The following is a 24,591-nucleotide window of genomic DNA, read 5'->3' as shown; positions in this document are numbered from 1 at the left end:
CTGGCAAACTTATCAGGTCCTGAGCTTTCATGGGTAGGACCCACTTCCACAAATGATTGGATTCTGTTCTTTTTCTGCTCCAGGGTTTATATAGCAGGGAGGGAATGGAAGGAAAGGAGGTAGGGAGAGGGAGAGTGACCTATCACTAGTAGGACCAGTAGATAAAACAAGTTGTGTCTATGCATGTGACACCATCACAGGACATAACCACATCTGCCATGCCATCAGGGGCCCACACACCTGCACATCCACTAATGTGATACATGCCATCATGTGCCAGCAATGCCCGTCTGTCGTGTTCCTTGGACAAACTGGACAGTTTCTGCGCCAAAGGATGTATGGACATAAATCCGACATCAGGAATGGGAGCGCGCACAAACCTATAGGGGAACGCTTTAACCTCCCAGGACATTCAATAAAGGATTTGAAAGTAGCCATTCTTCTACAAAAAATGTTACCAAAGATTACAGGGGGAGACATCTGAATTGGAATTCATTTGCAAATATGACACATTTAACCTCTGCCTTAACAGGGATCTCAACTTCCTTATGTATCCTAAGGGTAATTTCCCCACCTTTTGATATTAGAAGGAATGGGACACATCCTAATTGATTTGCTTCATCAACTGGTCCTACTAATGACAGGTGCACCTCTTTCCCCCACTTCCTTTCCCTCCCTGCTATATAAACCCTAGATTCTATTTTTCTTCTTCATTTTCATCAGGAGAAGAGGGTCTTACCCACAAAAGCTCATGATCTAATACTATGTCGTCAAAATTGGAGGAGTCCAGTCCCCTGCGCTCACAGCAGGACCTACCACCATCCCTGACAGATTTTAAGTATTGCAAACCATTTTGGGATCTACAGAGAGGAATGCTTTCCAGATGCTATATTATTTTTTTATTACCATGAATAAATAAAATAATTAGGTTACCTGATTTGGGAATGGATTTTAATGGACATGCTTGCACACATCCTAAGTAAGTGTTGATGGTGTAGGAAAGTGTTTGTCCAGTACTTACCAGCTAGGAATTTCTTGGTGGAAATGCTTAACGTTTCATAGTTCCCATTTTGATTTTTTTTTTGGTTTTGTTTATCAAATTCTTGTGCAACTTTGCTTAAAACATGTAAGTTTTCTGAGGTCAGAACAGTTTGAAATGCCAAAAAAGTGGTTGGTTTTGAAAGTGCCCTTCTGTACTTGTTTTTCATGCATGCATGTTTTTTTCACTTGTATTTCTAACTTCCTGCATCCTTAGGCAGTCCTGCCAGCCTGTCTCTCTTCGGTGAAGGTGTCTCCACTCATAGAAAAAATTAGCGAACATAAGGATTTCAAGAAGCTTCTCAGGACACGGAATAATGTATTAGTGCTCTATTCCAAATCTGGTGAGTTCTTTTGCTTCTGAATATTGTTCATTGTACCTAATGAACTAGATCAGGGGTGAGCAAACTTTTTACATCGGGCCCAATTTTTCATCCCTGCACCTTAGCAGCCCCCCTGCCCCCCATCTGTCTAACGTAATCCAAACTGATGGAAATTTGGTTATTCATATTAAAAAAAAAAAAAAAACAAACAAAAAAGAAACCTAAAACCCTTTTGGCACATGTAAGAAAATAGGCAGGTAGAATGTAAAAGACTTTATTAATCGGTATAGTAACGTGAATACACATCCATAAAAACGGTAACGTACTTCAACATTTTTAATGAGATGGATAAGCTTGGGACCCAGCAGCCGATCACGTTGTGCCCCCTTATGAAATTTCATGTTTCTGCCCGCCCGGGGGCCTGCCCCACTTTGCACACCCCTGGACTAGATTGTGAGCACCATCGGCACTTATTTAGATGCCTCAATATGGGCTTCCTTGTTTATCCTCCATTTTTTAAAATCTTGGCCAGTGTAATCTTGTTTTCCTGAACAGTGCTGAGCAAGCGCCTGGTGCTCATTACGTATTAGCAGTAATGTACAGTTGCAGTTCAGTAGTTAGAGCAAAGGCTTGAGAGTCGGGGTTCCTGAGCTGTGTTCCCAGTTCTGTGGCTTACCCTCTGTGATCTCTGATAAGACACTTCACTTCTCTATAGCTTGGCAAAAATGGTCACTAATATCTCTCGCAGTGGTGCCCAAAAGAAATTTAATGGATCGCTTCCCCCACCCCCAGAGCCAGGCACTCTCCCCACCCCCGATTACTCTCTGGAGCTGGCCCGGCCGAAGTCCATGCTGTGGTTGGATGTGATGGTGCATCAGCCACGCCGCAACTGGAGCCAGCCAGGGCCTGAGGAGCTGCCTTCACTGCTGCTGCCATGTGCTTGTCCCACCACGGGGTGGGGCATGTGTGCAGATGGATGCCCCACATGCAGCTTTTTGCCACACTACACTGCCCCATTCGCCCCATGTGGTGAACAGGGAGCGTAGTGGACACCGCAGATCTATCAGATATGGGTGTTTCTAATGTTCCTGTTACCATGATATGTAAGTACCAACGTCAGGGTTGTCTATTGTGAGGCTGAATGAACGAATGCTTAGAATACAGAAATCCATCCATTGTTGCAGCTGTCACCTTTGGATTGTCTATGGTTGCCTGTTGTCTCAATTACCATAGCAGCAGGCCCCTTGTGATGCCCGTGTCTCACTCTTCTCATGCCATGTCATCTGTCCCTTTCAGACCATTTTGCTGCCTTCCACCAGTCTTATTCCAACTCCCTGTCGTCCCTTTTAAAGCTTCTTAATCTCGCTTTTATCCACCTCATGAGTCTTATTTCCTCTTGCTCCTCACACTTCTGTTTTACTTCCTTTTCCTGTTCGGGCTTTTGCAACGTTTTTTTTTTGTGCAACTCCGCACCCTTGGAACAGTCTTCCACTTCCTGGTATGCATCTGCTCTGTCTTTTCCATGCCCCGGGCTAAAACCAACATCTGTCGTGAATTCTCTCCTGCTGATCTTCTCGCCAGAGATGTCCCCGTACAATCTGTAACTGAACTCTTGCCCTGTGTTTCTATGTCACGAAACATTGTTAGCAAGTTCTTTTGGGTAGAGGTACTGTCTGGCTCCTGTGTCACAGAGTGCTGGGTGTATTTATGATGCCAGGTTAAAAAAACAGTGGTTTGAGATCCTTTGGTAAATGGAAAATACTCTTGCTGTTATGAATATGATATTAATTTGGCCAGCAAAAATGAGAACTGCTGATTAACTGTGAAGTGAGATCAAAAGTTTCTTTAATGGAGTTGTTCCTTCCCTTAGTCCCCCAAGTACAGTAAGGACAAGCAAGCAGCCAGGAAAGGCTGTTTTTTCACTTTGAACGGTGCTTAGTGAGGTGGTCCCAAAGTCTGCTCTGTTACACTGGTGTAAAGCTGGAGGAACCCTAATGACTTTAGTGAAGTTACTCCACATTTTAATACTGCAGCACAGAGCAGAATTTGGGCCATTAATGTAGTGTTCCAGTATTCTTTTCCCAAAAGAACTATTACTGATTGAATTCTCCTGTTTGCTAAAGCACAGGTGCCTGTGGGAATTAACTTTAGTACTTCATTTCTGGGGTAGGGGATTATGCTGAAATGGTTAAACTGCATGGTTAGCTACACACCATGTGAGTGGAAAAAAAAAGTTGAAATATTTTTGTGTTTGGTAAAATGGGTAAGTGATTAGACTTGGCCAAGTTTCCACAGAACAGACTCAAGGTGAAAATCAAAAATGGGGTTTCTGATGATCTTCCATTGGAAAAGGACTCTTTACAAAGTGAAGCAACTGTATTGTTCAACTTTTTAAAAGTGGGTGTGGTTTTTGCCTTTCCGTGGATAGTGGTATTTGCTTTCGTTTTTACTAGTACAACCGCTGCACTTTTTCGCACAAACACTTGTCAAATAAATGTCTCCCTGTGGGTTTCCTACAGAAGTCATGCTCTCCTTCTCTCTTTTTAAAATTTAATTGGTTGGATTTAACAGTATAAAGCATTGCCCTGGGACCTGTCTAGGGGATTAACATTTCCTAGAGTGGTGATCCTGATACACAATTACTTAGCTGCTGTTTTGTAAAAACGGTGGTTGGACACGATGCTAATCCCAGGTACACACCACACATCTATGCTGAGATTCTGGCCAACGGTCGGTCACATTGCTGGTGACCTGGGTTGAAATACCACGTGGGGGTGAAGCAGGTGCCATCTAGTATTCCAGGTACATGCAGGAAATTCATTGATTATTCATTTACCTCCAGTATGTGATCAAAACAAAAAAGCAGTCCAGTAGCACTTTAAAGACTAACAAAATTATTTATTAAGTGATGAGCTTTCATGGGACAGACCCACTTCTTCAGATCGTAGCCATACCAGAACAAACTCAATATTTAAGGCACAGAGAACCAAAAATAGTAATCAAGGTTGACAAATCAGAAAAATATTATCAAGGTGAGCAAATCAAACAGACAAAAACACCCCTGATTCACAAACTGGTCATCCATCACTTTAAGGAGCGGGCCATTCTGCTAATGATCTGAAAGTCTGTGCTTTACTGAAGAGGAATTTTTCACAGCACTTTGGAAAGAGGCTGCTGAACTCTCATTTATATTCAAATTCGACACATTAACATGTGGTTTGAACCAGGATGACAATTTTCTAGCTCATTGTAGGGACTCTTTTACATAGTTGGCTTTATGTAATTCTTGATTCCCCCCATCCCCCTTCTGCCCCTCTGCTGTCTGATTTGGTCACCTTGATACTATTTTTCTGGTTTGTCAACCTTGATTACTGTTTTTGGTTCTCTGTGCCTTAAATACTGAGTCTGTTCTGTTATGGCTATGATTTGAAGAAGTGGGTCTGTCCCACGAAAGCTCATCACCTAAAATTATTTTGTTAGTCTTTAAAGTGCTACTGGACTGCTTTTTTATTTTGATGGTATATAGACTGGCATGGCTATCTCTCTGTTACTCTCCAGTACGTGCTTTTATTGTGCTAACAGATGACTTCTGCAGTCCATGGAGGGAACTCCTTCATTGTTCTCTTCTGTATTTCCCAAGGAAATGCCTCCCTGACACTGGATTTGGTGACTGGGGATAGTTAGGCTGGAAAGGATTAGGTTTTTTTTTTTAAATCAGCAAATATCAGTTATGGTTGATATCTCTGTACGCACATATATGTATGAAAAGAGAGTTTGCTCAACTGAAATTTAGAATGGGCAAAGTAAGAATTGTGAACTTATTAGAGTGTGGTTAACAGATATTTACTTTTTATATTTTGACACGTATTGTTGAGACCCTCTCCCCTCATTTTGTGCAGCTGTGAAATGTAAATCCATGAAAAGCTGAAAAATGCTTAAAGCTAAACATTGATCTTTATCTGTTGAAATGATATAAAAATACAAATAATGATCTGGCAGGGCCATCCCTGGGGGGCACAGGGCCTGAGGCAACCCCCACAGTGCCCTAAATGTGGGGCCCAAGGCAACCCCCCTGCTGCAGGCCCCACCCACCTCCGCTCTTCACTGCGGCAATGGAAAGTGGAGCATCCTGGGGCTGGAGCACTCTGTTTAGCGCTGCACTGTGAGTTGCCAGATTGGTCGTGCCACTGTGGTGAGCTGGCGGGGCCAGCAATGACTTCCACTGCCCTGTAGTAGGACCCTCCCGCCAGATAATCCATAGACTGCCCTGGGACCTGCCCATAAGATGGTTGAGACAACTCTGTGGACTCCACAAAGCACAGGGACTGGGTCTTCCCCCCACAAATAGTCTTATGGACGGGACGTTTCTGTAAGCTGGCTAAACCCAGGTATGTTTATGTTCTGTACTGTGTGGAGCAGGTGTCAGTCGCATGGGGTCTGTGCTGGTGTCTAGGATAGTTGCCTTAGTATGAATTATGGTGAGAGACATCCCTGAGAATATAGCTTCAGAGAATCCTGGGGCTGGAAGAGTCCTCAGGAGGTCATTGAGTCCAGCCCCCTGCCCAAAGCAGAACTAGCCCTGAGTAAATCATCTCACCCAGGACTTCGTCAAGCTGGCACTTAAAACCTCTGGGAATGGAGATTCCACCACCTCCCTAGGTAATACAGTCTAGTGTGTCACCCCCTTCCTATCCAACCTAGATCCCCCCACAACTTGAGACCATTGCTCCTTCTTCTGTCATTACTGAGAACAACCTCTCTCCATCCTCTTTGGAACCTCTCTTCAGGTAGTTAAAGGCTGCTATTAAAACACCCGTCACTCTTCTCTTCTGCAGACTAAACATGTCTGAATCTCTCAGCCTCCCCTCGTAAGTCACGTGCTCCAGCACCTTAATCATTTTTGTTGACCTCCACTGGACCCTCTCCAACGCATCCATATCCTTTCTGTAGTGGAGGCCCACAATTGGATGCAGTAGTCCAGATGTGGCCTCACTAGTGCTGAATAAAGGGGTTAATCACTTCTTAAGATGTTCTGGAAATGGTCCTCCTAATGCACCCCAATATGCCACTAAGTTTCTTGGCTACAAGGGCACATGATTGGCTCATATCCAGCTTCTCATCCACTGTAATCCCCATGTACTTTTCTGCCAAACTTCTGCTTAGCCAGCGAGTCCACAGCCTGTAACAGTGCTTGGGATTCTTCTGTCCCAAATGCAGGACCTCGTCAGATTTCTTTTGGCCCAGTCTTCCAATTTGTCTAGGTCACTCTGGACCCTATCTCTACCTTCCAACCTATCTACCTCTCCCCGCTAGCTTAGTGTCATCCGCAAACTTGCTGCGGGTGCAATCTATTGCCTCTTCCAGGTCATTAATAAGGATGTTGATGAAAACTGGCTCAAAACTGATCCTTGGAGCAATGCTTGAAACCAGCTGCCAACGAGACATCAAGCCATTGATCACTACCTGTTGAGACCCACAATCTAGCCAGCTTTCTGTCCACCTTACAGTCTATTTATCCAATCCAATCTTCCTTAACTTGCAGGCAAGAATTATGTGAGAGACCATATCAAAAGCTGTGCTAAAGTAAGGATATATCACATCCACTGGCTCCCCTGTGTCCATAAAGCCAGTTATCCTATCACAGAAGGCAACCAGGTTGGTCAGGAATGACTTGTCCTTAGTGAATCCATTTTGATTATTCTTGATCACTTTCCTCTCCTCCAATTGCTTCAAAATAAATCCCTTGAAGATCCCCTTCAGATTTTTCTGGGGACCGAGGTGAGGCTGACTGGTCTGTAGTTCCCTGGATTGTCCTTTTCCAAAGATGAGCCCTACATTTGCCTTTTTCCAATCATCTGGGACCTCCCCCAGTCTCCATGAGTTTTCAAAGATAATGGCCAAAGGCTTTGCAGTGACATCTGCCAACTCCCTCAGCACCCTCAGATGCATTGTGCCCATGCTGGAAATTGTGGAGTTGGTATACAGAGGAGGCGGTTCCTGTTACTGAGATACCAATAGGCAGACTAGAACCTGGGACCTCTGGGGCTTTATGCATGAGCCTCTCACCTTGAGCTTTTGCCATGTGGCTCCCAACTAAGGTTGTAGAAGACTCATTCTTTTTCTCTGTAAGTGGTTTAACTGCCACTATGTGGGGAAGTGCACCACACCCACTAGGTGTGTGGGTTACAACTTATACACATGGTAGAACAAGTATGATGTTATACAAAATTCACCCAGCAAGCTGAGGAGGTATGTGTAGTAATTATCCTTGTGCCCTTCAGAAAATATGGTGTGACTGCTCATGATCTCCCCCTTTACCCTGCCGGCATTCCCATATGTATTCAAAGAAAGAGAAAACTCTGAGAGCCCTTGGAGCAAAAGTACTGCTGTTTAAAACTGCCCTCTGAGAAATCCCGGGCCTGGACTTGTTAGGAAATGGGTTGGCTTGATTTTCTTTTTTTTTTTTTAAAGCTCAATGCTGCTAATGCTATTTGAAATGACCCTCGGCTCTTAGCCTAGACAAAATTCCCGGTGTTAGTAGTTGAGTTAGCTGGTAGCAGATGGCCTCAGTGGAGAATGTAAGATGGAACCCTGCCACTATTGGCAAAGATTCTATTTGCACTTATTCCCACTATGTGCTTAATTTTGTAGGTGAGCGGGTCTGTGCATGGGGATTAGCTTCAGGGCTCAGGACCTGAATTGTCAAAATTGGGTAGTTTAGTGTTAGCTGAAAAGCCAGGAATGGGAGCTCATGTGGTTTGGTGGTTCCATTAAAATTGTTTTGCAGGGGAGCAGCTGATTTGTTTAATAGCAGAGTACAGATCTAGAACAAATTTTTAGAACAGTTTTAAAAGTCAGATGTTGTGTTGAAAAATGAAAAGACCTCCTCTCAAGTATCTTTGATTACTATTAATAATACTTTGTACTTATAATACCTCTTTGTGGGTATTTTGAGCAACTCTTTCATATATTAATTCTCCCAACATCACTATATGTTAGCAAAGTGCTATTATTGCCATTTGGAGATGGAGAACTGAGGTACACAGCAGCAAGTGACTTGCCAAAAGTCACACAGGAAATCTCTGGTGGAGCAAGACATTAACTCACCGTCTCCCAGACTCTTTGCTAGTGCCCTAAACACTGGGCTGTCCTTCCGGGGCAAACCACTGGGTACACAGCTGTGGGAGAAGAAAAATAGGCCAGGATGCTAAACTCTGTAGTAGAATCCATGATACATCCCTGGAAGGCAGTGGTGCATGATACAGGTGTCAGTGTTCTGTGCATCAGCCGCCTTTTCAAATTACACAAGCTTTACTCATTCCTCTTGGAAGTGGGACTCTAGGAAAAATATTCTGCCAATGCTTTATAGCAAGAGATTGCGATGGCTGCATGTGCTGTTTGGATTAACACTGTTACTGCTGTCGTTTTCAGCTACCGCTGCTGAAAGTCCACTCAGGTTACTGTCCGACGTGGCCCAAGCGGTGAAAGGACGAGGTACTGTAGCCTGGATTAATTGTGGGTATGTGTCACTCTGTTTGTTTTCTTTCCCCCCCTTTCTCTCCAACCTTATTTTGGTATTGCTGGTTTACCTCGTCGGTGGCTGTAAAATCCATCCGCTCACAGAATGGAAGGCCATTGGTCATGAAGGGTAACCCTGTAATTGGAGTGGACGGACCTTCTCCAGACTTCCCTGGTAGTCTTTTTGGGAGGTTCTTCGTTTAGTGTCTTGTCACTTCCTCTCTGCCTGCAGATTCTTTTGTTATGAGCTGGGGAACTTGGAATGTGTTCTCTCCTTTATTGCGTCCTCCCCTATGCCCTTCAGAGGGGAATGCAGCATAAAAGCTATTCTCTCCTCCCACCTTGGCTCTTCGGGGAAGCGATTGCCGCACGGAAGCCTGCCTTGGATGGAGGAGAGATTGGTGTGTTTCTTCAGACAGTGCTCGTTCATCCACTGTGCTCCCTGGTGGGGAATCTAGAGGCTAGGCGTGGAGTGTGGAACTGTTTTGGGCCACTGACCCACAGAAAAGTGAGTTGGGAGCCACATGTAGGTGATAAACATGGCCCCTGACAGATAAGCAAAAAGAGAAGAGAAAAGGCACTCACTTTGCTCGAGCAAGTTGGGGCACCAGTGTTCCCCTTGCACTGCTGCTGCGAGGGAGGTGGGGTGCCAAGGCTCCCCCCAGGGCTAGTAGATTTTGTGGGGCCGCCCTCGGCTCTGGGATGAGGCAAAAATGAGGGGCTCATTGTGTGAGGGGGCTTCCAGGAAGCAGGATGTGAGGCTGCAGGACCTGGGTGGGAGGTGGGGTGCAGGAGAAGGCTGGAGCTCAGAGTCTGGGGTCTGAGTGGGTGGTAGGGTGCAGGAGAGGGCTGGGGGTGGGGAGTCTGGGTGGGCGGTGGGATAAGGGTGGGGAGTCTGGGCAGGGGAGAGTGCATGACAGGGATGGGAGGGTGCTTACCTGTATAGCTCCCCATGGACATGTGGCTCCATGGCCCCTGCTGCTCCCGTTGGCTGCAATTCCAGCCAATGAGAGCAATGCAGGGAGAAAAGCCTCTGCATGAGTGCTTCCTTGCATGCTGTCCCCCTAGTCAGGGAGGGAGGGAGAACGGTGGCATGCTGAGCCACTCATACCGCAGCCAGGCAGAGTCCACAGGCTACATCTGGCCCAGCTTGCCTTGATCGGGCCTGTGAGGCTTGGGATGCCTGGCCCCCTCTCTCCCGTTAACGGGGAACTGCCATTCATGCTCCAGCTATGCAGTGGGAGGGGTGTCCACAGGGCTGGAGCATCAGCATAGGCTCCCTGATGGGGCATGGGTCAGGGGAGTGAGCCTTGAGACTCGCAGGTGGGCTCCAGGTCCAGCCCACGGGAGGTAGGTTCTGCCTCCCTGGCTTAGGCTATTCAGCTGGAGGAGAGCAGCAGCCTCAGGTCATGTTAAATGCAAAGAGTAGCGGGACCTACCTGTGGTTGAAACAGAACTTTGCAGTTAGTGCAACTCATCCCTGTGCAGAGGGAGAGCCACAAACCCCTGAAGCTGTGGTATGCTGAGGGTGACACAGCTGTTACATGCTCTTTGCACAGCTGGGTTTGGACAGCACCTCCTGTCAGTGTTTCACAGGACGATGTACTTTAGAAACTTGCTTGCTCAGTTGTAGTTTCATGGTAGTTCTCTGTGCGACGTTGGGAAAACTTCTTTTTTATATGTCGTGGCTTAGTTGAGGAAGAACAGGTGTGCGGTCAAGTTTGGTTTTAAGATCTGTGTGTCTCGGCTGCAGTTCTGTTCACATCACCGACAATAGCGCAGAACATGTGGCTTTAGTTTTCTTAGCCCAGCATGTATCTCTGTCTCTGTCTCTGCCTCTTGAAAGCTGTGCTTTCCTGCCTGCCTCTGACAGTCTTCACTTCCTGTTCTTTTAAGGGGATGGATTGCTGGCTGCCTTTCTAGAGGCTGGTATGCTATTGTAGAAGTAGATGAACCCTGGGATAATTTAGATAATCTGTATACTTAATGGAATTGTTCTGCTATTGCAATTTTAAGTCTGGTCCCTTCTTTTGTTAGAAAACAGTGACTCACAATAGAAGTCGTTGGTTATCAAGTTAATTCATGATTTTGCTGCCAAGCCACCTCTGAAGAAATTGTAACTGACAAGGGTCACATTATCCCTTTTTCCTACATTCTTGTGAGCCAGTCCAAAGGACTGTTGTGTCCCCCTCCCAGCAGATGGAGACTGTGGGTGAAATCATTAGCTGGCATGAATTGGATAGTTTCATCCAAGTCAGCAAATCTGTATCCATCTCAAGTCTCTGGGGCTCTGAGCCAGCAAACAGGTAGTGAAGAAGAAAATCTAGTGGTGAATTGTGGCGTTTCTCTGAGGTCCACTTTCCTGCCAAAATGTGTCAGTGACACTAAAGCTTCATGGGCCCAGAGTTCTAGCGGACTAGAAGTGAGTTCACTGGGCTAGAAGTGAAGAGACCTGGGTTCTTTTCTCGGCTCTGCTGCTAACCTGCTGTGAGTCTTGGGCCAGGGCTGTTCACTTGTATTTCCCTTCTTGCCCTTTCTCTTCCTTTTCTATTTTAGATGGTCACTGGGTGACTTATTATGTGTGTGGGGAAAAGCTCCTAGCACATTGTGGCTACATATTAGCTGGAATCTCTAGGTGCTCCTGTAATACAAATGATAATGACCAAAAGCTTCAGTGTACATTTTAGCATGACATCAGGGAGAAATATTCAGTATTTAGGGTCCAATCCTGGTCCCATTTGAAGTCAGCGGGAATATTGTTATTGAGTTCTGTGGGATCAGTATTTGGCCTTTAATTTCCCAGGGTTGGGATTGAAGGAAACTCAGCATTTTGATTACTGTATTCCAGTAGGTTTTATTTGCCTTAATTTTATTATCTTCGTCCTTCCAGACGTTTGCTGTCTGCAACAAGCTGCCTTTATGAGTTGTAAGGAATACCATAGATCCTTGAGTTACATGAGGGTTGCGTTCCTGGGCAACCCTCATGTAACTCAAATTTGTGCAAGGCAGGGGAGCCAGGAACCAGAAAGCAGCCTGGTTCCCTGCTCCCCTGGGCTTGCAGGTTCCGGGAAACTGACCAGTGCACCAGTGCTGGTTAGTTTCCTGGTTCCCACAGTTGTGTGGAGCCAGGAAGAAGCTGCTCTGCCATGGCTGTTAGTCCCCCGGGACCCCCAGCTGGGGGAACCAGGTGGGCAGACAGCTGCAGCAGAGTGGCTTCTTCCTGGCTTCCCCCAGCTGGGGGCTGGAGCAGGGGGCTATGCTCCCGCCAGCCCTTGGGAACCCCAGGTTTTTGACTCCCGTTAATGCAAGTTAAGCATGAATTGAAATCGCATTTTTGCCAGGTTTTAACTGCATATTTTAAAAGTCTCTGTCAGTTTATACTTTAATTTGCTTTATAATGGGTGTGGCACTGACAATGCATGTCATCAGGTCAGAGCAGAGTTCTGTACAAATACAGTGTTAAGATGTCAAGAATATGAGGTGGGCAAGTATTCTCAGGGAAGCAACAGAGAGGAAGCCGTGCTAGTCTATACGCTATCAAAACAAAAAGCAGTCAAGTAGCACTTCAAAGACTAGCAAAATAGTTTATTAGGTGAGCTTTCAGGGAAGCAAGTGTCTTGCTGGAGATTGTATTGAAAGTCACTGGCAGAGCTGGGAATAGCTCTCCTGGGTTCAAGATTGCTCCTTTAACTGCGGATAATGCTATGACAGCACTAATTGAGTACATGATCCATGGAGACCATGTTGCAAACATGGCACTGGTTGTAATTCATCAGCGTGGAGAGCTACATTACTGTTCAGAGGGTTTGATTTGGAAAGAGACCTGAAAACTTGGATGCTTTTTCCAAACATAAGAGAATTTTCAGTGGTCTCTCCCTGCCCGCTAAGGGTTATCTTAACAGAGATAGATGAACCATCTGAGTGCTAGTGACAGCATGAGGGAAGGCCAGGTGTCTTACGGGTAGTCAGGGGAGTTCTGTTTCAGATCCAAATTGGTTTGGTTTTGAGTGAAGTTTTGCTTGGTGGTTGATGATTTTAAAGCCAAGGAAAGCCACTTGGAATCAGTACATGCATAAAGGATGGGGTAATTTTTTTTTTTTTTTCGCTCTCAAAAGTTTGTCTGTCTGTCCTTTCTGCAAGAGGCTGTGATCTGTGGAAGCTCCCCTCGTTCCGTCCATCAGGTGTGGAAGGTGGATGCAGTGCCTTCTGTCACAGGCCACAAAGGCCACTGCAGGAGACCTGAAGAGCTGCATCCTATCAGAGCTGCTCAAGATATTCTCCCATTGCAAATATTCTGTGATGCTTATTTGTGGTCTTGGCACAGAAGCATCAAAGGCTCAGACATAGCGATATTGACAGCGCAGGCTTAGTTCGTTTTACAAATATTGATGAGGAAGAAATGGTTGGTTTGGCAGCCGTGTTCTCTGCTCCCTTAAGCAGAGATTTTTGGCTTTGCTCTTCCTGCCCTGCTGTTGCAAGTTCCCTTTGCCTTCAGATATGTGCATGGGCAAGGCTGGCATTCACGCGGAGTTGTAGTTGCTGCTTTCGGCTCAGCTCCCCTATGGTGACCACAGCGCTACCTCTTTTGTTGGCTGTGTGTATTGCTTTCTCAAGGCTCAGTGGCTTTGGCTCCTTTTTGTGGGAGAAAGCGAGAGGCTCCACTAACAGAGCTTGTTGTTATTGATTTGTTGTTGAGCACCAGCTGGGGGCTCTCTGCTGTATGAAATAAAGAGGGAGATGCCAGCCTGGCTACGGGAAGTTTACATGTAAATAGGCCATTTAGACAGAAAACAACTTTCCCACTTGTGGTTTGAGGAAGAGGTTTGACTTGAGCTTTCTGGTTGAGTTCTGCTGAAAGTAGAGCAGTCTCTGGAAGACTTGGCTGTGCATAGGCTCTGGGGGAAGAGTTGGTCTCTTGCCCAGCTGGTTAGAATGGAGAAGAGCTTCCGTTTTATTAGTAGCAGCTATTAGAAGGAGAGCAGAGCTCCTCTGGAGTTGACTGGCGGCTTACCTGTGATGCTTTGAACTCTATCCTGCAAGGTGCTGAGCACCTTCCTCTCCCAGACCACTGGAATTTATTCACATAATTTTATTCATGTGCATCAGTCCCTTGGTAGAACAGGGTCCTATTGAATACAAGCTCTGGATCCTCTTTTGCAGCATAAGGTTTTTACTCCGCAGCTAGGTTTGAAGTGATTCATATTGGTGGAAGCTCTGACGGAAAGGAGCTGACCCCTACAAAGGGGGAGCTGCTGGTGGTGGGGGTGGAATTTATAAAAATGTCAAAGCGAGGATGCTTTGTTTCAATCTGAGGTACTGTAGCTGGCTCTTTAGATAATGAAACACGAAGCAGTTCATTTATGAATAAAAGACGCGCAAATGGTGACAAAAATACTTACACTCTATTTCAGCATTTCCATGTTTTAATTAGGAAGCTCTCACTGAGGCGTTTGATGTTGAATGAATTGCAGTCGGTGAGCTGTCAGAATATTGAATTAATAATGTCTGGTGAGATACAGTCCTTACACATCTACTTTTGCTGCTGTCTGTTTAAACAGAATGCTCCCATGATATTTTTCAAGATATAGTATGCCAGTTATGGATTAGAAACTGAAAGCAAAATATGAGGGTTCAGTAGGAAACCTTCATATAGTGACAGCTGGTGACAAGGTAAGATTTCTTATGACCTGCTCTGGTTTGGGTTATAGCGCTTCAAGTGGAGTTCCCTACATACAAAGTAAGACTCAGGTAGCATTGCCTAATAGTAAGAATAGGGAACTGGGTTCTATTCCTGGTTCTGCCACTGACTCTGTAAATTTTGGGCCATCAATCTGTCTCTGCCTCCATTTACCATACACGTGGTAGGAAAACACTTAAGCCCCATGTCTTAAGGCTTAAGTAGTCAATTTTACAAAGTGATTGGAGACTATTTCTGTCATTCAAAAAAGTTCAAATAAAAATGACTTTTTACCGTATATTTGATGCATCCAGATGCGGTCGTCAAAAAAGGCTTGATATTTTGATAAGAGTCCATTTAATCTTTCACAGAGAGGGTATGACTCTGGTGGTGAGTCAGCAGGGGAACTGAAATGGGGGAATAGAAAACTTGTTTGGAAAGAGAATGATTTTCTACCCTTACTGTGACCGTAAAATAGGATATGTGGTAAAATAGGGGGATTTCAGAGCTGTTTGTGGTGCAGCATGAGGCCCTCGCTGTGTGCATTTGATGGGCTTACTCTGTCTAGTCGATTTTTCCATATGCCCAGCTCCCATTTTGCTCCCTGGGGTTTGATGTACTGAGAGGATGTAGGATTAGGGTCAGGAATTAATTAGACGTTTCTTCCAGCCCTTTGTAGCAAATGTTAGCATGGCCTAGTGGGGACATGTAGAAAGTGTAAAATGATTTCTGTGCTGGGGTGTGATAGTGGAATCCCAGTGTTGTTACTCTGTTTGAGTTGAAGTTCATGTCTTCGTTATTCAGGGTAGGTCTACACTACCCCAGAAGAGCCACCTGCTCAGGGGTTGCAGTCGACCCTTCTACAACCAAGTAATGGAGGTTGATGGGAGAAACTCTTTGGTTGACCTTCCGCAGCATAGACTGCCAAGTTAGCCAAGCTCAGACATATTGATTTGAGCTACACAATTGGTGTAGCTAGAGCTGCATATCTGCAGTTGAGTTTTTTAGCCTAGTGTAGACATAGCCTGTTAGTTTTGGCCTACGCAAAGGAAAATCTAATCCCATCTTGCAATGTGCTGGAAAGAGCTGAGGTCTCATTTTGAAGGTTACCGGTTGTTCTCAGACTAGTTGTCAGTAGATGTGACAGAACTAGAGTATACCTGGGTGTAGGGGGAAGGGATGGGTGGAAGATGGCAGAGAAAATCAGTTCGAATTGAGTGGGAAGAATAAAGAGGGGAAGTCGGTTTTTTGGGAGACTCAGTCAGGAGGACGTTGCAAAGGGGGTTGTCAGTTCTCGAGAGCCCTTTATGCTCTAAAACAATACCAGCAACACTGACTCTTCTTCCTGCCCCAAACTCCTACCAACAAGAGGAAATTTAGTAAAACCTTCAAAAACAGTTAAAAACAAAACCAAAAAGGAGCCAAGCTCCAAAACCCCACTGCAGCCAGTGCTGTGACTTTGACAGTGGGCAGTTACCAAGGACTCCATAAACTCTACCATGAACTTGGCAATTACTGTGGATTGTCTGTGAAAAGTTCTCTGATGCTGCCCTGTTGGGTGGCAGTACGAAATTATGAGCTAGTTGGAAAGGTAGATGTGGGAATTGTGTAAGGAAGTTTGCAGGTCACCTGTCAGTCCCCTAGTACAGTGACTAAATTCAGGCACTTCGCCGAACGCTCTTTGAAGGACACTTACACATAGCCTGGGGAACTCTGGGCTCTCCTGGCCTATGTGTATAGCTGGGTACTTGAATTTGGTATCCTGTCTGATTGAGCTTTTTCTGGAATCCCAGGAATTTGTCTGCTGCTCTGTGATAACATTTTTGGTTAAGTAGCATTTTCCTGATTATGGAAATGGGATTTTAAAAACCAAACCAAGTGTGTATTTATTTGGCTTTGAGTAATTAAACCTTCATCAAACACACATTTTTTTTTAATGTAGGTCCCAAACAGATCCAAAGCTGTTTGTGTGGGTCCCATCTTCTGCCACGGTGCATGTGCTCAGCTTTAGCACATCCAGACTGTTTGTTAGTAAGGGAAATGCCATCTGGCCTAAGATGCCTTGCTCTTTGCTTGGTCTTTAATCTGACCTTCCTGCTTCCATGTCCTATGCCTCAGTCCTGTCTGCCTCCTGCAGAAGTGGGTGTGGATGGCCGATGAACTCCTTTGCGAGACATTGCTCTTCTTCCTTTCTGCTATTTTATTTGTTAGCTGTTGGGTGAAATAATTCTGAGTTTCCCATTTAATAATACTTTGAATACAGACCATTTGTGTAGGTTCTGTAGTAAATGGCAGTAAAAGCTCAGTGGTTCAGTACCCAATTAACTGACATTTCTGATCTCTCCCCAATACCAGTCTTGAGTCTGGTTAACCAGGACTACTACCCAGCACATAGTTCATGTGCGAATTGTGCACTCTACTTCTATGCAAAAGAGGCAGAAAACAAGTAAGCAGGCTAAAATTAGGGTTTTATTAAAAAAGGGAGCTTCTAGGATGTGTCAGTGGGTCATTACAGATTCACCCAATCTCCTACACCTTCTGCATCAACAATAATAATTCATGTTGATCATGATGTCCCTGAGGCTTCTGAAGAGCTTTGTGAATCATCAAAGATTAAATTAGGTTCAGTTCAGTTTTAGTTTTAGGTGTATTTTAATGATCTTGATGTATGCCATACGCTGCTGTACATGTAGTTTCATAAGGTAACCTACTGTATAGAAAACTTTACTTATTTAGCTTAAGTGTTTTCAAAAACCAACCACTCTGCAGTGCAGTACTACTGCTGGATTGGTGAGTACCTGTAAACTCTTTTGCACTTTTCTTTAAAATTGGTATTCCATTGGTAAAGTGCAACTTTGTTAACCAGCCCCCTCATTCACTCAACTTTCCAGATAACAATGTTTTTACTGTAATTGCTTTAATTACTTGGCATAGAAGAGAGTGACTTTTAAAATGATGATGATAAAATTAAGAGTCATAAAATCCGTTATAGTTTTTATGAGAAAAGGTCGAAATAAGAACTGGTCAAAAATAGGATGCACATTTATTTTATTTATTCTTTGCAATTTTTCCACACCTTTATTGATGCATTTTGGAAGTGGGAATTGAAATTTTGTTGGGAAACTTTGAAGCTGTGAATTTCAGAACTTTTCCTACAGCAGGGAAAGAGAGGAGAGAAAAGAAAGCGGCACCGTTGCATTGATGCAGTGCTTTACATCTAGGTAGACTGCAAAGCACTGTATTTCTTGGTTTCAACTTAAATGTAGCTGTGTGTCTGGGGGGAAGGGCGGTGACATTGTAGTGCAGGACAGCAAGTAAACATTACAGGGTAATTCAGAGAGGAAGTGAAGAATACGGAAACCCCATTTGAAGCTGTCAGAGGGATTTTTGACAGGTCTGCACCAGAAGCACAGTTTTGCTGGCATAACCGAGCATAAGCGAGAGGGTTTTGCTGGAACAGCTGTGTCAGCCAGGGATCTCGCCTCACTGCCCAGCTGACTAGCAAAGCTACATTGGTAATGTAGACCTGGCCTGATGTCATTCGAATTTGGCCAGCGTGCCATTGGGTTCTAATAATTTGAAGTAGTTGCAGCTTCGGTTTTAAATACTGTCTGGGAGACGGTTTCTGTGACATCACACTGCTGCCTGAATCACACTGAGGCTGTAGGTTAGTGACTCGGGGAGAAGGATGGCAGCTCATTGGGGTGCCAATGTGTGTTAAAGCACGTAGAGGAGCTGCTAACCAAGTGAAAACCTGAGCTGGGCCGAATGGCTGGCTAAATACAAAAGCAGCTTCCCCTCTCTTGGTGTTCACACCTCCAGATCAACTGCTGGTAGTAAGCCTCATGCTTGCTGACTGAGCTAACCTTGTTATCCCCACCTTGCTCTGGCTTATTTACACCTGGCCCTGCAGATTTCCAAGACCAACATCTGATGAAGTGAGTCTGTGCTCACGAAAGCTCACGCTCAAAACTTCTCTGTTCGTCTATAAAATGCCACAGGACCCTTCGTTGCTCTTCACTGACATTGTAACCCTTGTTAGGTACTGTGGGTTAGGGAACACAATTTAAGAATACCTGTTTTGGTTGCAGTGTAGGCCTGCCTTGTGTTCCCCCTGCTGCCTACAGCACCCATTGTAAATAGTCGCACTCCTGGGAGATAGCTCCAGTGAAGGAAAATGAGCAGTTTTATAATTACAGCCTTCCCTTGGGCCAGGAAAGGAGTAGGCGTCTCATCAGTAGATTTCAGTCTGGGGTGGAGGCTTAGCCTTTGGGCTAATAAATGCAAAACTCTTAAAGCTTTTGTGTATTTATATCAGTTCAGAAGAAATATTGCAGCATCGAACTCGGGGGCAGGCAAAATCTGGGCTGGGTCTGGCCCCCCAAACTGCTGAATCTGGCCCTCCCGCAGCCCAATGGGAGTCTTGGGCAGGTTACCTGCCTGCTGCACCCTCGCATGCCTGTCCAGGTCTGGCAGGGAGGCTCATTGGCTTCTCTGTGCTCTGTGTGCCTGGGGGTGGCTTTGCCTGCTGCCCTTACTCCCACCCAACAAAATCTCACCTCTCCCATTTTTCTGGAAACCAGTCAGTGGGAGCTGCCTGGGCCATGCCTGTGATGCAGGTGGCACGGGGAGGGCCCCCACTACCAAGGTTATGCAGTGCACAGAAGGCACACGGCTCCCACAGCCAGCTGCTTTGTATGGTGGGCGGCCAGGGCAGGGGGGCCGTGTGGCAGCGGTGGCAGGCAGGCAGCTTGCCTGGGGCTCCTGCTGTACTGCTGGCCAGGAGATACCTAAGATAAGCCTCCCCTGGCCAGAGCCAGTACCCATCACCCCACTTTTTCCCGCACCACAAATCCCTGCCCTAGGTCACAAACCAAACCCTCTGCACCCCCATTCCAGGTCACAAGCCTCTCTCAGACCCTGCACCCTCTTCTGCACCTCAATCCCGTGCACCAGTTTACATCCCCTTTTCACCCTAGGTCAAACCCCAAGCCCCTGCCCCCTCTCCTGCACCAGCTCACAACCCTCTCCTACATCCCTCTTCCAGGTCAGAATCTTCTCCTGCAGCCCAGTTTCCTGCCCCAGGTCACAACTCCCTCCTTTGTCCAAACTCCCTCCCAGACTGCACACCCCCTTCTGCATCCTAACATGTTCTCCCTTCTCCACCAAACCTCCATTCTGGACCACACACCACCTCCATTAACGTCACTGAAGAGCATGGCCCTTTGTCTGCTTGGCAGATTCTTGAAGTGACCTCTCATCAAAAAGTATTGTCCACTCCCATCTATCTGAAGGCTACTGAAGTGCATGCACATAAGAGACAGCATTCAGAACGTGCATTCAACCTTCCCTTTTCTTTCCTGACTTTCTGAACTGCTGACTAACTGTCCAATATTAACATTAATTTTGCTAGCTACAATTTAACACTCCCACCGTTTTCTTGCATTCATTGCTTAGTAATCCATTTTAAACATTCTCTAGGTAACTCTCCCCGTTCATCAAATACATATGCAAAGGCACAACCAAAAGAGATTTTATATAACAACTCCTGTATATATGTGGGTGATATTTGTAAGATGTATTTTCATATATATTCTAGTGTGAAATTAAACGTATACATATAGTCTTCTGCTGAGTCACAGCATTGTTGCCATAATTTGGAATCTCGTAGGCCAAGATCCCACAGTTTAGGTGGAATCTAGTAAAGTCTGTGATGAGTGAGGCTTTTCTTCTTTTAAAGAGGAAAATGCAACTTGCTTTCCGCAAACCCTTTGGTTGCTTTTTTAAAATTTGTTCACTTTATTTTGGTGTGGGTTTGCTGTCTCATCTTATTAATTTGGAACTTCAGGAAAAATGCCACTTATAATGTGTGACTTTCTGAAAATCTGGAAGAACCTGGTGTATAATAGATCTTTTCCTTCTCTTGTTTGTTGGTGTCTAAAGATGCCTTTATCTCTGGGTGTTGTTTTTTTGGTTTACGATACTTAGGCTGTTGATGATATAACCTCCTGTGCTTCAGTTCTGAAAAAAAATGTTCCCCCCCACTCTGTTTTGTGTAGGTTCTTTGGCTCTCTAATTGACTAGTGGTTAGACAGAGTAATTTTTATGCGAAGACTGGTGGTGCTGGTTCTCCCATTCTCATCACGTTGCAGGGGAATGTTTCGAATAGAGACCTATGATGCCTTGTGGGTCACTGTTGGGGGAGTTTTGCTGTGTTTTGGGTGAGCCCTAAAATCCACATCAGACCCTGGGTCCTTACTGGTTTGCTAATCCAATTTCCTCTTTAATTTCTATGAATTAATTTTTCATTTTTAGTTCCTCTCTCCCTGTTTCCAAAATTTAAATCAAATCAAACTCTTCAACCACTGAATGATTCATTGCTTGAATTGTGACTGTTACAAGCAACCCAGTTCTTCTTGTGGTTCGTGTAAAATAGTTTCCATGAGAAGTGCAGCAGCACACTATGGCAAATGTTAGTTCTGATAAAGGAACAGAGCCTTTTATTTTAAGTTTCCTGTGTTTAAAATTTTCTCTCTGCCTTGCTATCTGGGTCTTTACCTATCCTGTTCCACACAGGTTCTTATGCTGCTCTTGTTGTGACAGTATCTGAGTGCCTGTTCAAGTTGAGAGCAATGCATGTGCTTTCTGTCTGAGTGGATGTAAGCCATTATCATCCAGTGGCTGCTTAGCACAGCTCTTTGGAGGAAGACAGCTCTGGCAGCCAGGTTGACAGCTTCTGAGAAGTGATTCTTCTTTTACTTTCTCCCTCCCCCTTCAGATCTGTCTCAGGAGAGTGATACGGAAGGGCCTGGTATCATTATGGTGTATGAGGATCCATATAAGTATGACATAACTAAAAGCAGCACTAGTCTGTGGCAGCTGGTACATCAGACTAGAAAGTTGTAGTAATGATCCACATGGAGGAGAGGAATAGGTATATCTTTCCTTTGATTGGCACAATAAGCAAGCGGCAGTGTTCTAAATGCATTGTATGGTTCTTTGTTCCTGTGCAGGAAGGTGACTGTAAGGCATATGGTTAGAAATCCATGTGTTGTTCAAAACACACTGCTAATCAGTTGCACTTAGAGTTACTAAATTTCAGTCCCAGTGTTCCCTCTAAGTTTCTCCATCCGTGGGTGGAATAAATTGTGGTATGTACCCCCAAAGTGTGTGTGGATGTGCACCGCCAATAGAATACATGCTCCTGTCTGTGGGTGCTCTGCTAATCAGTTGGTTGGCACCTAAGTCTCTCCTGAGCAACCACCCAAGCGCTCAGCTTACGGGGAACACTGCTCACAAATATGGGGCTGACTGGCAATGGCTTTTCACTTCCAGAGGATGCATCTAAGAGTAGCTAGTGCACATGTGAATGTTTTTGTTGTGATGGATAGTGAATGTTTCTGGCATCTCTGTACCCTTTCAATTGCTGCTTTATTGTGTCACAAACACCCTTAGAGGTTTTTAAGGCCAGGTTTGACAGAGCCGTGGCTGGCATGATTTAGTGGGGGTTGGTCCTGCTTTTGAGCAGGGGGTTGGATTAGATGAGTGGTTCTCAACCAGGGATATGTGTTTCTCAACCTTTTTATAAATAAAAGTAATTAGACTTTTTTTATGTTCACCTAATTTTTACTTAGCCTTTTTGCACAGTCATATGTATGATGGCGAGTTTATTGCCTATAGATAATTTCTTTCAACCAACCAGTTACAATTAAGTTGTTTAAACAAATGTGTTGAAATGGTAGAAAAAAATTTGGTGTGTCTGAAAATTGTAGGTACTGGGGGGCATAATTTCAGGTAAGTCAAGGGGGCTTGGGCTGTGGATTAGGGCCATGGGGGGTTAAGCCTGGGGTGTGTTAGGACTGCAAGGGGAGTGGGACAGTGGAGTTGAGCTGGGGTGTGTGGGGGTTGGAGTCGGGTCTGCAAAGCTTGGAGTAGGGTCCGTGGGGGTGGTGGGCGGGGGGCTGGAGCCCGAGACCCATGCGGGGCTATAGTGCGCTGGGCGCTGGGAGCCCCCCTTGTGGGTCGAGGCTGAGCCAGGGCCATGAGGGGAAGCTGATCTTGGGAGGGGACAAAGGGGGTTTTAGCCCCCCTAGCTGCCTGCAGCAGTGAGCAGCTGGGGGGCTAAAACCCTTCTCTCTACCTTCCCAGAGTGGGGCTGCTGTCAGCTTGACAGCAGAGCTGCTCTGGAAAGGGGGTTTTAGCCTGCCTGGCTGCCCACAGGGGCAGGCATCTAGGTGAGCTAAAAGCCTTCCCCCTACCTTCCCAGAGTGAGGCCGAGCTCTGCTCTGGGAAGGGGCTCTTAGTCTGCCTAGCTGTGGGAAACTAGGCAGGCTGACAAGTGGTGTGAAACTTGCGTTAAAAAGAGTTTTGCACAACCTGAAGATTTGTAAATTGAGGGTTTACTCTGTGTGTGAGTGAGTGTGGGGGGAGGGAGGCAGGGAGGGAGGCTTCTTCCAACCCTAATCTTTTATGATTCTTCTGTGATTCTAAACCCGAGTGGCTAGCTCTCTTGAGGTGGTATCATGATCTGAACTCCATGTGTCTGTCATTGTGCTTGGGCTTGTTGCTATGAAAGAGGAAAAGCAGGACCAAGTGTGTATTTCTGGAAGCCAACTGGAAGGCTTTGCAGAAGCTGTGCCCTGCTCTTGAGAACCTGGAGAAGTGACACCAACAAGCTTTGGGAGATTAGCTGGAACACAAGTTAGGCGCCCCAACCTCAGAGGATGCTGGCTGCCAGGGAAGCTACTGGACAGGACAAACGCAAGACAAGTTCCCAGACTGCCAGTTAATGGGCGTGTGTGTGTGATTGTGCCTGTACTGTGCATGTTTGTCTTGGAACATTATGGTGTGGTAGAAGAAACAAGAGCAGAATCAAGAAGTGAGCAGGAGCACAGATAGCAGAAGGACAGCCCCAAATGATGACTTTCTTTCAGCATCTGAAGCGTATCCGAGAGGTGCTGTGATCCAGCAAATCAGATGTGGGACTGGGTTTTCTGGGCGCTGATTCAGTGTTCTGCTCTGGGACTGACCTGCTGTGTGAGCTTGGGGAAGTCACTCCACCACTCTGTACTTCTAGTTCTCCCTCCCATCCGGCCTCTGTCTGGTCTGTTGAGATTGTAAACTCTTAGGGGGCTGGTCTGGGAATTGCTGTGCATTTGTGCAGAGCCTAGCAGGCCTCTAGGTACTCCTAATAAATAATCGGAACTCATAAATAAAATGCAATAAGCAGGAATCACTGATATTAGGAAAAACTACTTCACCAGGTGGGTGGTGAAGCACTGGAATGTGTTGCCTAGAGAGGTGGTGGATTCTCCATCCCTAGAGGTTTTTAAGTCCTGTCTTGACAAGGTCTTGGCTGGGATGACTTAGTTGGGGTTGATCCTGCTTGAGGCAAAGGGCTGGACTTGGTGATCTCTTGAGGTCCCTTCCAGCTCTATGACTATGATAGCATCATTGCAGATTATGAGATGACTGCATGGTTCAGCTGGGGGAAAGGTGCATGGATATGTTGGTGTGAACCATTGTTAAATGCAGGCAGAGTTATTGACCTCATTATTTAATACAGTACTTCCAAGATTTCTTTGTTAGTCACTTCTCTTATGCCTGGTAGGAAAAAAAATACGAGGGGGCCCTAACCGAGAAGAATCTGGCAACCTTGTGCATGGGTAACGGTCAGCAAAATGTCTCATGGGCCACCCATAGAACCCCGATGGACCACCAATTTCCCACTACTGCCTTGTTGGGGGCTTAGTGGAACCAGAGTAGAGTGGAGTTGGGGGTGGGGAGATGGAACCCCTTGGATTCAGCCTCCTTTTCTCTGTGGTTATTTTTCAACAGGTTTTCTTGTATGGCCACACCTTCTGGCTTCTGGTTTGGGCTAAATGGAAAGGGTAACACTGCATTATTTGTGGAATGCGCTGCAAATAAAGCTGTGTCCTTTTTTTTGTGAGCAGTGGTATGGTGCTGAGATACTGCGGTTAACCTTCATGCAGAAAGGGGTGGCCTGCGGGAGCAAAGTGGTGTGAATGTGGGCAG

General features: G+C 45.6%; 1 protein-coding gene across 1 annotated transcript in view; it reads left to right on the top strand.

Moving 5' to 3' along the window:
• Positions 1 to 24,591, top strand: part of PDIA5 (protein disulfide isomerase family A member 5) — a 134,353-nt gene that overhangs the window by 16,702 nt on the left and 93,060 nt on the right. Inside the window, exons 2-3 of the mRNA XM_075001771.1 lie at positions 1,256 to 1,382; positions 8,793 to 8,880. Coding sequence (XP_074857872.1) covers positions 1,256 to 1,382; positions 8,793 to 8,880 — 215 coding nt within the window. The remainder of the gene's footprint in view (positions 1 to 1,255; positions 1,383 to 8,792; positions 8,881 to 24,591) is intronic.

The sequence above is a fragment of the Carettochelys insculpta genome, chromosome 8, assembly GCF_033958435.1.
Source record: "Carettochelys insculpta isolate YL-2023 chromosome 8, ASM3395843v1, whole genome shotgun sequence".
NCBI classification, from domain to species: domain Eukaryota; kingdom Metazoa; phylum Chordata; order Testudines; family Carettochelyidae; genus Carettochelys; species Carettochelys insculpta.
This window is presented reverse-complemented; position numbering and strand designations above follow the sequence as displayed.